At 45.8% G+C, this 15692-nt stretch overlaps 1 protein-coding gene across 1 annotated transcript in view; it reads right to left on the bottom strand.

Annotated features, from left to right (window-relative positions):
* Nucleotides 1-10286: 10286 nt before the first annotated feature.
* The window catches only part of LOC107110117 (E3 ISG15--protein ligase HERC5-like), a 49168-nt gene continuing 43762 nt past the window's right edge, over nucleotides 10287-15692 (bottom strand). Inside the window, 3 exon segments of the mRNA XM_015410842.1 lie at nucleotides 10287-11067; nucleotides 11922-12021; nucleotides 13986-14169. Of these exon segments, the coding sequence (XP_015266328.1) occupies nucleotides 10853-11067; nucleotides 11922-12021; nucleotides 13986-14169 (499 nt within the window). The 3' untranslated portion in view covers nucleotides 10287-10852.

Raw genomic sequence — 15692 nt, 5'->3', positions numbered from 1 at the left:
TACTAGAAGTGTGGTCATCCAGCCACACCCACCTTTTGCTTCTTATTCTGTTTACCTTGTTTGTTGTCAAAACCCAGAGCTTTTTTTGTAGCAGGAACTTCTTTGCATGTTAGGCCACACACCCCTAATGTAGCCAATCCTAATGAGTTTCTGCTGTTGGGTGTGGCCTGTTATGCTAATGAGTTCCTGCTGGGCGTGGCCAACTCAGGAGCCAGCCGGAACTCCGTTCCTGTGCGTTCCTGCCCCAAAATAGCCCTGATTATCTATGTACAGGACAGTCTCTCACACACCCTTTTAAAGCCAGTGCATAGTATACAGATCTGTTTCATTTTTTACCAGAGTTGCCGACTCCCTATGTAGGAGCAGCAAATTTACCAGAAGAAAGGTGTGCATCGGGTACATGATTTCCAACACAGATGGAGAGATAGCATCCTTTCCTACTACCTCAAGTGGTGCTCCTGTGGACATGTACGAAGTCTTTTGTACATTATGCTGTACACCCTTTTTCTGAGGAGGAGGAGGAGGAGAAGAGTTGGATTTATACCCTGCCCTTCACTCGGAGCCTCAGAGCGGCTTACAATCTCCTTCCCTTCCTCTCCCCACAACAGACACCCTTTGAGGTAGGTGGGGCTGAGACCGCTCTGAGAGAACCGTGACTGACCCAAGGTCATCCAGCTGGCTGCATGTGGAGGAGTGGGGAATCAAAGCTGGTTCTCCAGATTAGAGTCAGCCGCTCTTAACCACTACACCAAACTGGCTGAATATTTTTTTTGGAAATAAATTCAGGTGAGAATAACTCACCTACAATGTAAACTTAGCCCCTTATCTCTATTGTTTTAAACCTGTCCTGTACCTGAACACAAGAGATTTCATCATCCCATCACCACATCCTGGCAGTCTTCCAGATGACACTGAGCTTTTTAAACGGGATGGTTTTCCATATTGGGGCTGTTCAGCACGCCCCGTCAGCCCCCCCCCCCCCCCCCGGCCTGTGCTTTATTGCCGGTCCCAGCAGGTCGCTAAGCAAATGACCTCACAAGAGCTTACCTTTAGTAGTGACTTCATGACCTCACAGACAGATCTTTATTTTTGATCGAGTGTTCTCGACACCTTTAGCTTTGAAGGATTGGGAAATCTGAAGCCACCGTCAACACCCATCATAAGAACATAAGAGATGCCAATGTTGCAATGTTGGATCAGGCCAAAGGCCCATCCAGTCCAACACTCTGTATCACACAGTGGCCAGAAATACCAGTGCCATCAGGACGTCCACCAGTGGGGCCAGGACATTAGAAGCCCTCCCAAGCACCAAGAAGACAGAGTATCACTTGCCCCAATCAATTAATCAATTAATTTTCGTCTCCCTCGTGGAAATAAGATATGTTCTAAATCTTCTAGTCAGAGCCTTTGGTCTGAATCCCGCTGAGATCAGTGTATATTGGGTGAGCAGAAGAACCAACATGGCATGGAGAGGCCAAGACCTAAGAACAGCAGAGGAAATGGATATACATTACCATGATCTAGCAAGCCCTGATGCAGGCTGCAAGTTCATTGATGATTTTAAAAATCAACATACAAATGAAGCCAGAAGCCTTTCTTTTAGAACTGATGGGAAATAGTTGGAAATAGTCATGGACCTTTGTTTCTTTATATGATTACAGCAGCGAGATTACTCTATGCACAGAACTGTAAATCTATGAAAATACCTATGGCAGCAGAATGGTGGTTTAAGATGCTAGAATTTGCGGAAATGGCCAAACTTTATTTATTTATTTATTTATTTATTTAACATTCAATTTATATGCCGCTGAACCCCGAAGGATCTCTGAGCGGCTTACACACAATTTGGTTCCTAACTAGGGCCACAATTATAGGGGGAGTGACTTTCCTACCAGCACCCGGCAGCAGGGCTTGTTGTTGCTATCTGGCTCCTTCCGGCAGCCTCGGATGTCGGCGTTCCACCTCCAATGTCCTGAACAGGTCTTTTTAAAGTCCAGCGGCTTCCTCCGGTGGGCCCATCCTGGTGCGCGGCCCCGTGCCAGCTGCAGCTCCGGCTCACGTACTGCTGGCTCTGCCTCGCCGCCACGTCACCGCGCCCCACGACTCCGACTCCGCCGGACTCCGTTGCTCGACGTCGGGCTCACTGGGTTGCCAGGGTTGCTTGCCCGCCGCACCGCTTCCGCCGCCACCACCGATGCTCCTGCTGCACACCTCACGAGGAGGAGGGTGCCCCCTGCCACCTAGGGGCAGGTACCCAATTTATCTACTTGCTGGTTTTTTTAATGCTTTCAAACCGCTGGGTGGGCGGGAGCTGGGACTAGGGCCGGGAGCTCACCCCGGCCGCGGTGGGTCTCGAACAGCCATAGTGGCTGTTCATTGATGTTACAGCAGGCGTTTTGCAGCCTGCACCACCGCTCCATTAATACTTCTCTGGGTTTTTTTTCTTTTCAGATTTTCAAAAGCTTTATTAAGAATAATGTTTCAGTACATAACAGAGAAGAGAAAGTAGCAAAATACATTAACAGAACTGTTAACTGCAAAACTTTACAAACTTAATATACATAAACTGATGTGTTTTAACTTCTTATTATAAGATTCCTGTTCTTGATCTAGAGATTTTAATAGGAGTGCTCAGACTAAAGTTGTTAGACTTAAAAGTGTAGCCAAGCGATATAATTGGGGTTAGTTGGCAAGAGGTCATTTTCCATAAAATCTGTGAGATCTGGAAACCAATGTCCTACAAATTTCGAGTGAGTGCTAGGTGAGCTGTGAGGGTGCCTTTCGTAAGTATCAGCAATTTTGTCCATTATAAAATGGTCCCAACATTTATTACGCCATTGATGAATTGTTGGGAGTGTTAGGGGATTTCCATGCCGCTGCAATAGACAATCTTGCCATAGCCAACAGTGTGGAAGCCAGGCCAGACACCATTGTTTCCTTATTATCACATGTGAATGGAGAATTTCATAGTAATACTGCAGGGTCCAGTGGGATATTTTTGAGAAGTAATCTTCTTGATTTCCACCAAAACCTGGGACCAAAAGGACTGTATTTTGGTGCAGGACCACCAACAATGATACAAACACTAATCCCACCACAACCTTTCCAACAAATCGTTTTGTAATTTGGGTGCATGTGATGCCGTTTGGCCGGGGATAGGTACCATGCTGTAGTGATCTTGAAGAATTGCAACCAAATGTTAAATATTCTGGAGTTGTTTGCTCAGGAGTCCCATACGTTCCTCTATTGTTGCGGGGTTAGCTGTCTTTGGAGGACCTTGTTCCAAGAAGCAATGTTGGGTAAAACTCTGTCTTTGTCTAGGTCAAGCAGGATTTTATATAGAACCGAAAGAAGTCCCTTTGATCTTACCGAAGACTGACTTAGAAGAAGTTCAAAGTTTGTTTTAGGACGCTTCAACGAACCTGTATCCTAGGCTGGGCTAGTGTTTTTTAGGCTAAAGGCAACTGAGCAAGTGACTAATTTTGAAAATGAGACCCATTGCAGGAAACATGGGCTCGTATCCTTCCAGTCTGTTCAGCATAGTTTGAAGATTTCCTTCCACCTAAGGAGACTTCTTCCTCCAGTGGAAGAGCCTTTCTGAACTCCCTTTCTGCACTCTCCTTTTAATCCATGTTCACTGCGGTGTCCTCCAAGCAATTCTGCACTAAAATCGAATTCAACCTTCTTTTTAATCCAGATCCCCCCCCTTCTGCACTAAAATCACGTTCAACCTTATTTTTATTCTGCTTCCACCCCCCCACCCCCTTCTGCATTACATTACCTCCCTCCAGGGGTCAGCCCGGTTTCAGCCTGTTGTTCCCCTGGGTTCTCTGGATTGTCTTGACTCGAACACTGAGAAAATCCGGAGTGGAAGGTAAATGTGGAACGGAGGAAGGATCCTTAGCCTGTAATTGAATACATGTCTCTGGAAGTAAAAAAGGGCACAAACTAATGTGGATACGAGCCAATTGAATGTTATTAATGCCCATTCAAATGTAATTTTTCTACATGCAGAGTATATCTATGTAGGGCACTTTTCAAACATTATAAAGTCATCCCGAAAAATTTAGCTTGGCGATACCAGTAGGCAGGGCTTTTTTTGTAGAAAAAGCCCAGCAGGAACTCATTAGCATAATAGGCCTCACCCAGCAGCAGAAACTCATTAGCATATTAGGCCACACCCTGATAGCACTTCGCATTAGCATATTAGGCCACACCCCATGTTACCAGAAGTGTGGTCATCCAGCCATACCCACCTTTTGCTTCTTATTCTATTTACTTTGTTTATTGTCAAAACCTAGGGCTTTTTTTGTAGCAGGAACTCCTTTGCATGTTAGGCCACACACCCCTAATGTAGCCAATCCTAATGAGTTTCTGCCATTGGGTGTGGCCTATTATGCTAATTAGTTCCTGCTGGGTGTGGCCAACGTGGGAGCCAGCTGGAACTCCGTTCCTGTGCATTACTGCCCAAAAATAGCCCTGCCAGTAGGGTAAGCCTTGTGAAAATATTTATTATTTAAACGTTTGCAACATGTTTTCACCTGCATAGTGGGCCCTGGCCTGGAAACACTGCTCTCTAGGCGGAGGGGGTTTCTACAGATCGAGAGCTGGGGTGGCTGGTCGCTTGGCAAATGGACAAGAAAAGATGGGAGGGTAAACTCCAGGGGAGAAGGAAAGAGAAGCAGCTGGGACATTCTCCTCCTGGGGGTGTGGAGAATTTCTAAAGAAGTTCCTGAGGGAGAACTCTGTTAAGATGGAGAAAGGCAGCTGCCTTCTGTAGCGGGCATTGGATCCTGAGCATATGAGGGACTTCTCCAGCTGCGGCTATGAAGAAAAATGGCTTCCCAAAGCTTGTAAAGAAGACAGGCCTCACCAATTGTCTGGCTTTGGGACTGTTCAATATAACTTATTATTCTCACAGTTGTTTTAAAAACTCCCAGATCTGAACCCATTTCCCCGCCCCCACCTTTCAATAAAAATTACTTAACCTCTGTTCAGTCTTTGAATGGAGCATTCACAATTCTGTGCCCACTAACCTGGCCCTTTTACAACTGTAAACTGTAGTATTTAGCTTTGGGTGCTCACAAAACACACTGTAATCTACATACCAGCCCTATAAAGTAGGCCAGTAAAGTTATCCCCTCATTGCAGAGTGTGGGTGGGGAGTGGTGAGGAGAACTAGAGAGAATTTTGTCCAAGTCCATCTAGTTATAGTTGAGGACCGTGGCAAGATTTGAACCAGAAACCTCCCGTTTAATTCTTAGTTGGGGCACATTAACTGCTACACTACACTAGGTATGTTAAACTAGCAACTGATTAGAGCCAACAGCCTCAAAAAGCACCTGTCATTTGTGAGAATCCATTATAAAGCTTTAAGCAATCATTGTGTTTCCAACTGAGGATCACATTGGGTGCATTCAGACGGGGCGTTTCAGCCGGCATAAACTGTACCGGTTGGAACCGGTGCAGTTTATGACGGCTGAAACGCGATCACACTTACCTCCCTCACAGCGGAGCCCATCGCTGTATGCCCGTTCACATGCTGCGGGCGTCGGCGTTTTTTTTAAAACTCAATTTGAGCATGCGCATAGGCAGCCATCCACAGAATGGCGATCTTTGCGCATGCTCAAACACCCCGTATTACATTTAAAGTTTAAAGGTAAGGACCCCAAAGGTAAGGAGCCCAAACTGGCCTCTCTGAAGTCCCGGACTCCTCTGGAAAGTTAAACTAAGGGCCTTTTTAAAAAAAAACAAAAACAAACGCTGGGGCGAAGCTTTGCCCACGCGCATATCGGCAACCTTTAAAAACAAATGGCGGGCAAAAATCAGAAGCCTCAGGCTTCCGAATGGAAGTTGTTTCTCAACGGTGGAGAGCGATCAGACGGCGGGTACAGCAATTACAACCATTGTACTCAGGATACCACCCAACGGTTAGGGACGGAAGGCAGATGTTCTACGTGTGAACGCCAGTAAGTTCACCGATTGCAACCAGCACCTATTCCGTTGCAAATGCCCCATCTGAACGCACCCATTGTGTTTCAGAATGTTCTCAAAAGAGCTAAGTTGATTGCTTTAGTATCTTGAAGACTAACAAAATTTGTGGCAGGGCATGAGCTTTCATGAGTCACTGCTCACTTCTTCAGATACAGCTAGAGTGTGAGACCATCTATCCTATATATTGGAAAGTGGAGTGATTTCAGATGCCGAATGATATTAGCAGTCAAATGACCATAACAGGTGAATGACAATAGCAGGTGTGATTGGATTAGGTGTGAAATGCAGTAGGCATTGGTCATTCGGCATCTGAAATCACTCCCCTTTCCAATATACAGGACAGGTGGACTCCCTTTCTAGCTGTATCTGAAGAAGTGAGCAGTGACTCATGAAAGCTCATCCCCTGCCATGAAATTTTGTTAGTATTTAAGGTTATACTGGATTCTTGCTACTTTTTTCTGCTAACATGTCTACCCATCTTGCTTCAGTATGTTAGGCCCCAACGATCCCAGCTATAGGGACATGAGGGTACAAGGTGGACCACATTCCAATTAGGATAGGATGAAGTCCAGCAAAAGTTTTCTTGTATGCCCATGATAATGGTAATAATGGTAGAAGCACTTCAGGGGGTTAAACATGTAGGTATTCTGTTTTACTTTGCAGTAAAAATGCAGATTTCTCTTGTTGGAACTGTACGCCAAAAGGACAGGGGTAGGCTTGGATGGTTGTGTGTGTGTTTGTGTGTGTGTGTGTGCGTGCATGCTGCAAACCCTATCTAGCATTTCAGAACTTCTTTTTGGCTACTCATGCAAAAAGAGTGTCTGGGGAATCTTTTAAGATCCTGACTTTATTGAATGCACCTGATCACCCACTAATGTTGGAAAAACATTGATACTTTAGCAGAAAAACAACCCTTTCCCTCACAGCTGCATCAGAACTTGTCCCTATTTACACAGGCGTCTGACATGGCCGCAGTGATTCATGCTACGGTAACCTCAAAGCTAGATTACTGTAACATTATCTACATGGGGCTGCCCTTGAAGACAACCTGGAAACTTCAGCTGGTGCCTGTTTGCAGCACATTACACCAGTTCTTAAGCATTTTCACTGGCTGCCTGCTTGTGTCTGGGTCCAATTTAAGGTGCTGGCACTTCCCTTTAAAGCCCTCTTATTGGCGTTAATCCTTCCTGCTAGCTGTACAGAAGCAATCTCAGGATTTTGTAAAATGCAGCCTGTGTATGGCAAGTTGGGACAGCAACATAATCTCATGCAATTTCTTCAAATGCTCAGTTCGGCATCTAGTTGACCAGTGGCAGCTCCTGTACATACTGCTGTATATTCAGAACTTTAAGAATGATCTACAAAGAGCAAAGAGTAGTGCAGCACCTTAAAGACTTAAAGACTAACCATCGTAGTTTGGCGACAGATTTTGTGAGCCAGAATCCACTTTCAGTACAATCCTATGCAGTTACTCCAGTCTAAACCCAATGATTTGAGTGGATTTAGACTCGAGTAGGGTTGCCTGGTCCCCCTTGGCCACCAGCAGTGGAGGGAGAGTCCTAGGATTGCCTGATCCAGGCTGTGAGATTCCTGGAGATTTGGAGATGGAACCTGGGGAGGACAGAGACCTCATGGGGTACAGTGCCATAGAGCCCATCTTCCAAAGCATCCATTTTCTCCAGGGGAGCTAATCTCTGTAGACTGTAGATGAGGTTGTAATTCCAGGCGATTCCCCTGGTTCTACCTGGAGGCTGGCATGCATAGGACTGTACTGTTTGTCAGATACATTCAAGATGGTGGCTGAATGTAACATTTGATGGATCTGCTTGCCTTGTTCCCTGACTCATGAAAGCGTATTCCACAGTAAAAGTCTCTGAAGCTACCCAAGACTGTTTGAATTGTATCCTGAGGGGCAGTGTGTGTAGCAGTTAAGAGTGCTGGGAGGCCCAGATCTGAATCCTGACTCTACCATGGAAGCTCAGTGGGTGGCCTTGCTGGGCCCACTCTTTCTCCATCACATTGACCTCACAGAATCGTTGCTGTGAGGATAAATCAGAGAAGGGGGGAAATTAGGGTGTAAACTGCTTTCACTCCCTATGGAAGTCAAGTCAAAAAAGCCAGAGAAGGGGTCACAGTGTGCAGATACAGGTAGGGCTGCCAAGCCGCGGCAGGGGATCCGCACGTCTTCACAGGATCCCTACCGTGAGGGACAGCAATATGCGTTGCACCGCCGTCACCAGGATGTGACACTACGCGTTGCTCTGGCAATGGGACTCCAAACAGCCCCATTGCCAGAGCGACGCATAGCATCACATCCTGGCGACGCCGGTGCAACGCGTATCGCTGTCCCCCCACAGCAGGGATCCTGTAACGACGCACGGATCCCCGCCGCGGCTTGGCAGCCCTAAAAACTCAGAGCTGACTGTGGTCACATACACTAAATAATCCACTTTCAGTGCACTTTCCAACTGGATTTTTCTGTGTGAACTGGCAAAATCCAGTTGGGAAGCGCACTGAAAGTCGATTACTTAGTGTCTGTGACCGCAGCCTAATAGTTAAATTACCTACCCGCACTTGGGGCGTGGAGTTCTCCAGGAATCACCAGTGTTCTCCGTTCTACGGGGATCAGTTCCCCTGGAGGAAAGGGCAACTTCGGAAGGTGGAATGTATGGTTATTGCTTACCCACTGAGCTCCCTCCCCTCCCCAAGCACTGCCCCCAAATCACCAGGTATTTTCCAAGCTGGCAATGGCAACCCAATGTTTAATTCATTGACGATCAGCTTGTGCCTTGGCCTTTCCCGAGGGTTCACGGTGGGGGTTACCAACGGTATAAGAATTAATACGGAATGGACAAACGTTAATTGATTCAGCTGTATCTTTTTTATGGCCTCCATACGGCCTACTGAATCTGCTTAGCATGCCTCACAATGCATTTTCCATGATTAGATTTTATAGTAATCCTGTGCTGTCTACCAGCAGTTGCTACATTACTCTTCAATTGGTTCTTGTTTTACACTGGTAACTTTCCCCCCACCCCAACCTTTTGTGTTGTTTGAACTCTTAAGAATAAAATTTAGTTGCTTTGGATGGACACTCCAAGGCATCTGATAAAGTGAGCTCCGACTTGTGAAAGCTTTGTCAGATTAAATTTTGTTAAATCTTTAAGGTGCTACTGGACTCCTCTATAATTTTAAAAAACCCTACCCAATTAAATTTAAATTACCCCCTTCCTTTAAGAGCCTAGTCACATAGAATTCTGAATGGGATAAAGAGGAAAGTCCTTCCAAAAAATGGGTAGGCTTGGACTTTTATGGATTTTTATTTTTGTGTGTGCATAGCTTTCCAAGAAATGTCACCGAACCATTTTCTTCTTGTAAGGTTTATTCTGCTTTGTATTAGTGTATCTCTTTACCAATAAAGCCAAATCCAAGGTAGGTCAGGCTTGAGCGAAGGCACATCTACTAATTTTTATTCATTTATTTGTTTGACTTATATCTCGCCCTCCTCTCTGAGGCAGGCTCAGGGTGGCTTACATAAAAATACATACAAGTATAAAATACATAGAATCACACATAAAACATCTTAATGTATTGTACAGTTAAAGTGCAAGATGCTAGAGCTAGAATAGATGATAATAATAATATTACAAAATTGTATAGTGGTCACAACAGAACATGTTGGTTAAACAAAGGGAATGGCCAGAGTTGGAATTCAGCTTATCTTTTCTAATTTTGCTGGTGGGCACAGGCTGCTGATGGAACATCCAGGAGGAGGGCCTAACACGGTACAGATTGTTATGTGCGACTCCTAATTAAAAGCCTGGTGGAAGAGCTCCGTCTTGCAGGCCCTGCAGAACTGTAAAAAGTCCCACAGGGCCCTGATGTAATCCGAGAGCTCATTCCACCAGTATGGAGCCACCACTGAGAAGGCCCTGCCCATTGCCTTGAAAGCTCAGTTTTGGATGTACAATTTTCAAGGTAACAAAACAGATATCTCACTGCAGCGATACAAAACTAAAAATAAATTTTCAGATTTTCAAAAGATATGGAATACTGAATACGGTACCAGCGACAATAAAAAGCAATAAAAATCCCCACTCTGCCTTGGAAGTTCACTGTCTCTAACCCTAGCCTACCTAGAATCATAGAATTGGAAGGGACCTCCAGGGTCATCTAGTCCAATCCCCTGCACAAAGCAGGAAATTGACAAAAAACCTCCAGGATGCCTGGCCAAACTGACCTGGAGAAAAATTGCTTCCTGACCCCAAAGTGGCAAACAGCATTTCCCTGGGTGAGTAAGAAAGGGCCACAAGAACTAAGCACTGAGGCAACCCCTTCCTGCCCTCCTATGAGGGTTCTGATTGTGAAGATAAGACAGAGCAAGGAAGAATGATGTTGCTTTGGGTCCCCACTGGGGAGAGAAGTGGGATACAGGTATCCAATTAAATGAGACTGGAACGAGTACTGAGAAGGCCCTAAGCAGAGTCTTTCCTCCACCAAAGATAGGTTCTAGAGGAGGCTCCTTTTGGCAGATCTTAATTCTAAGGTTGCATGTTGTATTTATTAGTTATGTATATATCCCATTTTTTCCTCCACTGTTGAACTCAAGATGGTGTATGTAAGGTTCCCAGGAAGTCTCCCTTACAGGCATTGACAGACAGGATGTTGATTCATGTATCTTCAGCCCGTAACCTGTTACCAAAAGGGAGAATCAGAAGCCTCCTCCTTTTCACGAAGACATATATCCTCATGTTGGTTTGTTTTGTTCAGTAAATAAAGAACAGAACAGCTGGATGGAAGGGGACGTCAACCAGGCCCTGATCGACCGATTCCAAACAGTGTTCTTTGCATCCAAGTTTTATGACAGTCCAAACTTTTCATAGTGTTCTAGTGCAAACAGGAACCTTTCTCGGAGAACGTCTTGGTTGCTGTATCTTGGAAGGCTCAAGATTCGAAAGCAGGTGCAGGCTTCAGGATACCACTGGTCTGGATTTTCTTTTCCGGCTTCTTTAATAATGAACGCAAATCTTTCCATCCCTTCACTTGGAACACAGTTTGTTCCTGTAAGAAAAGCTGAGGAGACAACACAAATTAAACAAGGCAGAGCCAGTAAATGGAGTAAAAAGAATGCATGCGGAGGAAGAAATGTGGGCCTACTTCAAGTGGCAGGGATGTGCGCACAGAGAAGAGAAACACATCTGAAAACAGGAAACAGGTATGCACCAGGAAGCTTAAGCTAATCACAGGCTGCGGTCACACGTACTAGATAACACGGGGGGAAGGCGAGGTTATTCGCGCCATCGCAATCTGATGCGCCACTATGGTGATCAGACGCGATGGCAGTGAACCCCGGTGTTTTTCTGTCGGCGCGATTCAGCTCGCTTCAACAAGGAGGCAGTAGGAGCACGCTGGAGCGATCAGACGGAGATCCGTCTGCGGCCCGTTGCAAACAATTTGCTACCGGACTTTCTGAGGTACTTTTTTACTCTGCAGCTTTGGCCGGGCGGTACAGGTTGGGGTCGCGACACTTGCCAGATGTATCCATGTGATCGCGCCCGTTAAATCCGCCCGGCATTCGTCCCTCTCGCGCGGCTAATTGTGTGTGTGATTGGAGCCACAGTTATTTATTTTTAAATTAATATTCAGTTCTTTCTGGTGGGTTCCAGACTTCTAAAATCCTAATGCATTGGTGGTTACTGAATCTCCCATTTTGTTGATTGTACTGACTCACTCTGTGTAATCCACCTTGACTCCCTAGGAGAGAGGTGGACTATAAATAACATAAATAATTACTATTGGGGGGGGTGGGTTTATACGATGAGATTATCTGGATTTATCTCTTTCTTGTTATTATTTCAGTGATGTACTCTTGTAATTTAAATTCAAATGTAAAAAGTAAATAAATAATACAACAAATGTATCATTACCAAGAAAATCCGTCTTCTTTTCTTCCGGAAGGTCATGAAACACAGCCCAGAAATTCTTGATCGTTTCATCTGACTTTTCATAACCATGGTACTTTGCATTCTGTCACAGAGAATTAAAAAACAGTCCTGCTCTATTAAGCATTTAGTAGCTTTTTATGTAAACCAATATTCACTGCCCAGCACACATTCCACACAGTTTGGTCATTGGTATGCCTTTGCAGATGGAATCTAAGGAGCTGCTCCACATACCGCAAACTGACAAACCTGGGTTTGGTCAACAAGCATATGGTTGCCAGAAAGCTACAGACAACCCCAATTAACTATCGAATGTTCCCTGTACAACCATCAGGACTCAAGGCCACAGGGGATTCAGAACTTGAGATGCTACCACCCATTTCTGGCCAAAGGAAGGAAGTGTAGGAAGATCAGCTTGACCAGCACAGTAAGCTTCTTAACACCAATAGGCCCAGAAGAGGCCAGGTAACACTCCCTGATCCCTGTACATGCTTCCAGGTCAGGCCTGCTCACTAGTGTGAGGGGACTCTGTGCTGTGTAAAGATCTGCTGAGGGCTACAAGACATCTGCCAAGGAGCTACTCTGGGTGGTCCCGAAAGGTACATCCCAGAATCCTTTGTAATGCTGTAGAGGATGCTGGGACACGAACCTTGGCTCATGCACTGCTTCCCCAGTCCCTGTGACAATGCTGCCATCCCATTCTGCAAAGTAAGCCCTCTCCCCTTTCAGTGTATTAATTCTGTACCTTTTCTCTTGATTTTACATATACTGGCCTCTTGAACAAATTCTTAGCCCACTACATAGCTGGGCATAAAAGTGATGAGAGTTTTAAACGTACACACTAAGCCCACCTTGTAATGCAAGGAGCCAGTTATTATTGGCGGAGATGATGTAATACATCAGGGGGCACGAAGCACGCCTGAAGGGGGGCAACAAGGATCAGTGGGGCAACAGTCAAAACAGTAAAGACTGTGACACAGATGATTCACTGCACTATTCTATAGAGCAGGAGTGTCAAACATACGGCCTGTGGGCCAGAACCGGCCCAGCCAGGGCTTTTATCTGGCCCACAAGCAACTGGCCACTTTGGGGGTCAGGAAGCAATTTTTCTCCAGGCCAATTTGGCCAAGAATCCTGGAGGTTTTTGGTCATCTTCTGGGCATGGGACAGGGGTCACTGCGAGTGTGTGTGTGTATCTGGGGGAAGTATCTGTGAATTTCCTGGCCTGGCAAAGTGACATTTATGTCAGACCCGGCTCTCATAACAAATGGATTTGACACTACATGGGGCTGCCCTTGTCCCAAATCCAGAAGCTGCAGCTGGTGCAGAATGCGGTGGCCAGGCTGTTGTTGGATCTCCCTCTGCGAGAACACAACCAGTCTGCACTGAAAGCACTGCCTTGGCTGCCTGTAGCACACCGGATTCGCTTCAAGGTGCTGGTTCTTACCTTTAAAGCCCCTTATGGCCAGGGGTCAGCATTCCCGAGGGACCGCCTTTCCCCACATGTTCCCCAGAGAGTACTGCGTTCAGGGACACAAAACCTCCTGACTCTCCCTGGTCCTAAAGAGGCCAGACTGGCCACCACCAGGGCTAGGGCCTTTTTGGTGGCAGCTTCTTGCTGGTGGGATGAGCTTCCGAAGGACATCAGGGCCCTGCAGTTTATTACAATTCTGCAGGGCCTGCAAGATGGAGCTCTTCCACCAGGCATTCACACGAGAGCCACATATAACATCTTAACTTAAAGTCAGAGCTTTACCCTGGAATTTTTACCATCGGCTATTACCATTATTGACTGACACCTGTTAAGGATAATACTCGGAAGCTGCTGTTTGCCACCTGATCTACAATATTGTTGTATAGCACTTTAGAATCTGTTTATATGATTTTATTCTGTTTTCAAAATTTTTATGTAAGCCGCCCTGAGCCTGCCTCGACGGGAAGGGCGGGGTAGAAATCCAATAAACAAACAAACAAATAATTCTGCAGCATAGAGTGTATTTCACTGACTGGTTAATTCAGCCATGGATAAACGCACACTCTGCCCATTACCTTTTCTAGTTCTTCCCAATTGTATTTTGTATGCCAAATCAGAACAACCCGGAGCTCAGCAGGAAGGAAGATATTCCAGTTTTGAGTTGGGCAGCCTCTTGAAAACCCACGCATGAAATCCTTAAACTGTTCCTCAATGGAATCATTGAATATGTAATTCACGTAGGCATCAACGTATTCTCTTCTGTAAATATATTGAGGAGGTATTTCATTTATTTACTAGATTTACTGATTACTTTTTTTTTTTTTGCAAAGTGTGCACATTTGAAAATATCTAACTTCAAAACAACAGCCTGGATCCCACAGATCTGAACCACTAATGGTGGCACCTTCGTCTGGTATGAGGCACTGTCCTCTGATGCAAGACGCTTCTCTGCTAGTGGAACAGCCTCTTGTGTTTGAGAAAGGCACCTAGCAGCACCAAAGCAAGGTGCTGCTGTTAGCAGAAAAGATCTGCGGAATCCAACCCAATAAGCATTCCCAATTACACGTCAGCTCATGAAATGGCAGTCCGTACTTGAGAATTTTTGCTTTTGAACCAGTTATTGTCAGGAAAAAAGGAACAGGCAATTCTGCCAAACTTCTTGGCCACCCAGTTACCAAGTGCTCTAGCACAGCAGCTAAGATACTAAGCAATGAACCAGGAATTCCATGGCTTTAATATCATTTTTACCACTAGCCCTAGGCCTCTGAGCTTCAACTCTCTATACCCAGCACAGGGATAATAATAGTGACCTTCAGTCAGTAGTAAATTGGGTAGTGAAAATGGCCCTGAAACAAAACTGAGCAGTGCCTGTGGTGCTACAAGCCAGCACTTCAATGGTCACTCTGCTCAGCAGCGCAGGCAATGAGTATTCACCCATTTCTCCCTCCTGAAAACTGGCAGGAGTGCAGGAAATGACTAATGGTGAACTGGTACCAATTGCAATTGCCCATGGAGTCCGAGCCAAGTGGCCCCTGAGTCTCTGGAAGTGTTGCTAGCACTTGGTTATCCTAGCTTCTGGCCACCAGCAATATGCTAAGGCAGTGGCCCGCCAGGAAATCTCCTGGTAAGTCCGCCCCAGCTTTCAGTGGTTTCCAGTGGCCAGTTAAACCACTGACAATTTTGGTGCCTTGCACCAGATTGCAGGTGTTGCTCATACAGGGAAAAGCTATTTTGCATCTTACAATAATCTCCATGCTGCTTATCCTAGGATTATAATCATTCCTTTGTCCACATGTATGGATTTATGTTAACTCCGGGATCTCAATCTCTGCTCTTCTCCCATGGTAATAACGGTTGGTGCAGAGCCGGTGTGGAGAGGGCAAAACATCCTGCAACCCTTTCCAGATTATTGAAGCTATAGATGCCAGCAGAATACGAGGCCAGCACTGTCTGGCAGCTTTAGTTCAAAGACAGTTTAAGCCCCCTGTCAGAAAACACCCTCCATCTTTCACTAAAGGCCTCCAATTCCCATTGAGTTTGAAAATATCAAGGTCTGACTTCAGATTTGGCAACAAAGGTGCTAATTAGGGATGCCAAGTCAATTTTTCTTACCGGTGGGGGAGCCTCGCTGGGCTCCAGGAGCTGTCTGTTGATGTGTGTGTGCGCGCACAAAGTGCGCGCCGCCAGCACATCACCAGATGTGACTCGCGACGTCGATCACGTTGAAGGCGTGGCGCCGATCGTCAGAGGGAAAACCATAGAGCTTTCCCTCTGACGATCGG

Source organism: Gekko japonicus, unplaced genomic scaffold, assembly GCF_001447785.1.
Source record: "Gekko japonicus isolate JY-2015 unplaced genomic scaffold, Gekko_japonicus_V1.1 scaffold42, whole genome shotgun sequence".
Lineage (NCBI taxonomy): Eukaryota > Metazoa > Chordata > Lepidosauria > Squamata > Gekkonidae > Gekko > Gekko japonicus.
This window is presented reverse-complemented; position numbering and strand designations above follow the sequence as displayed.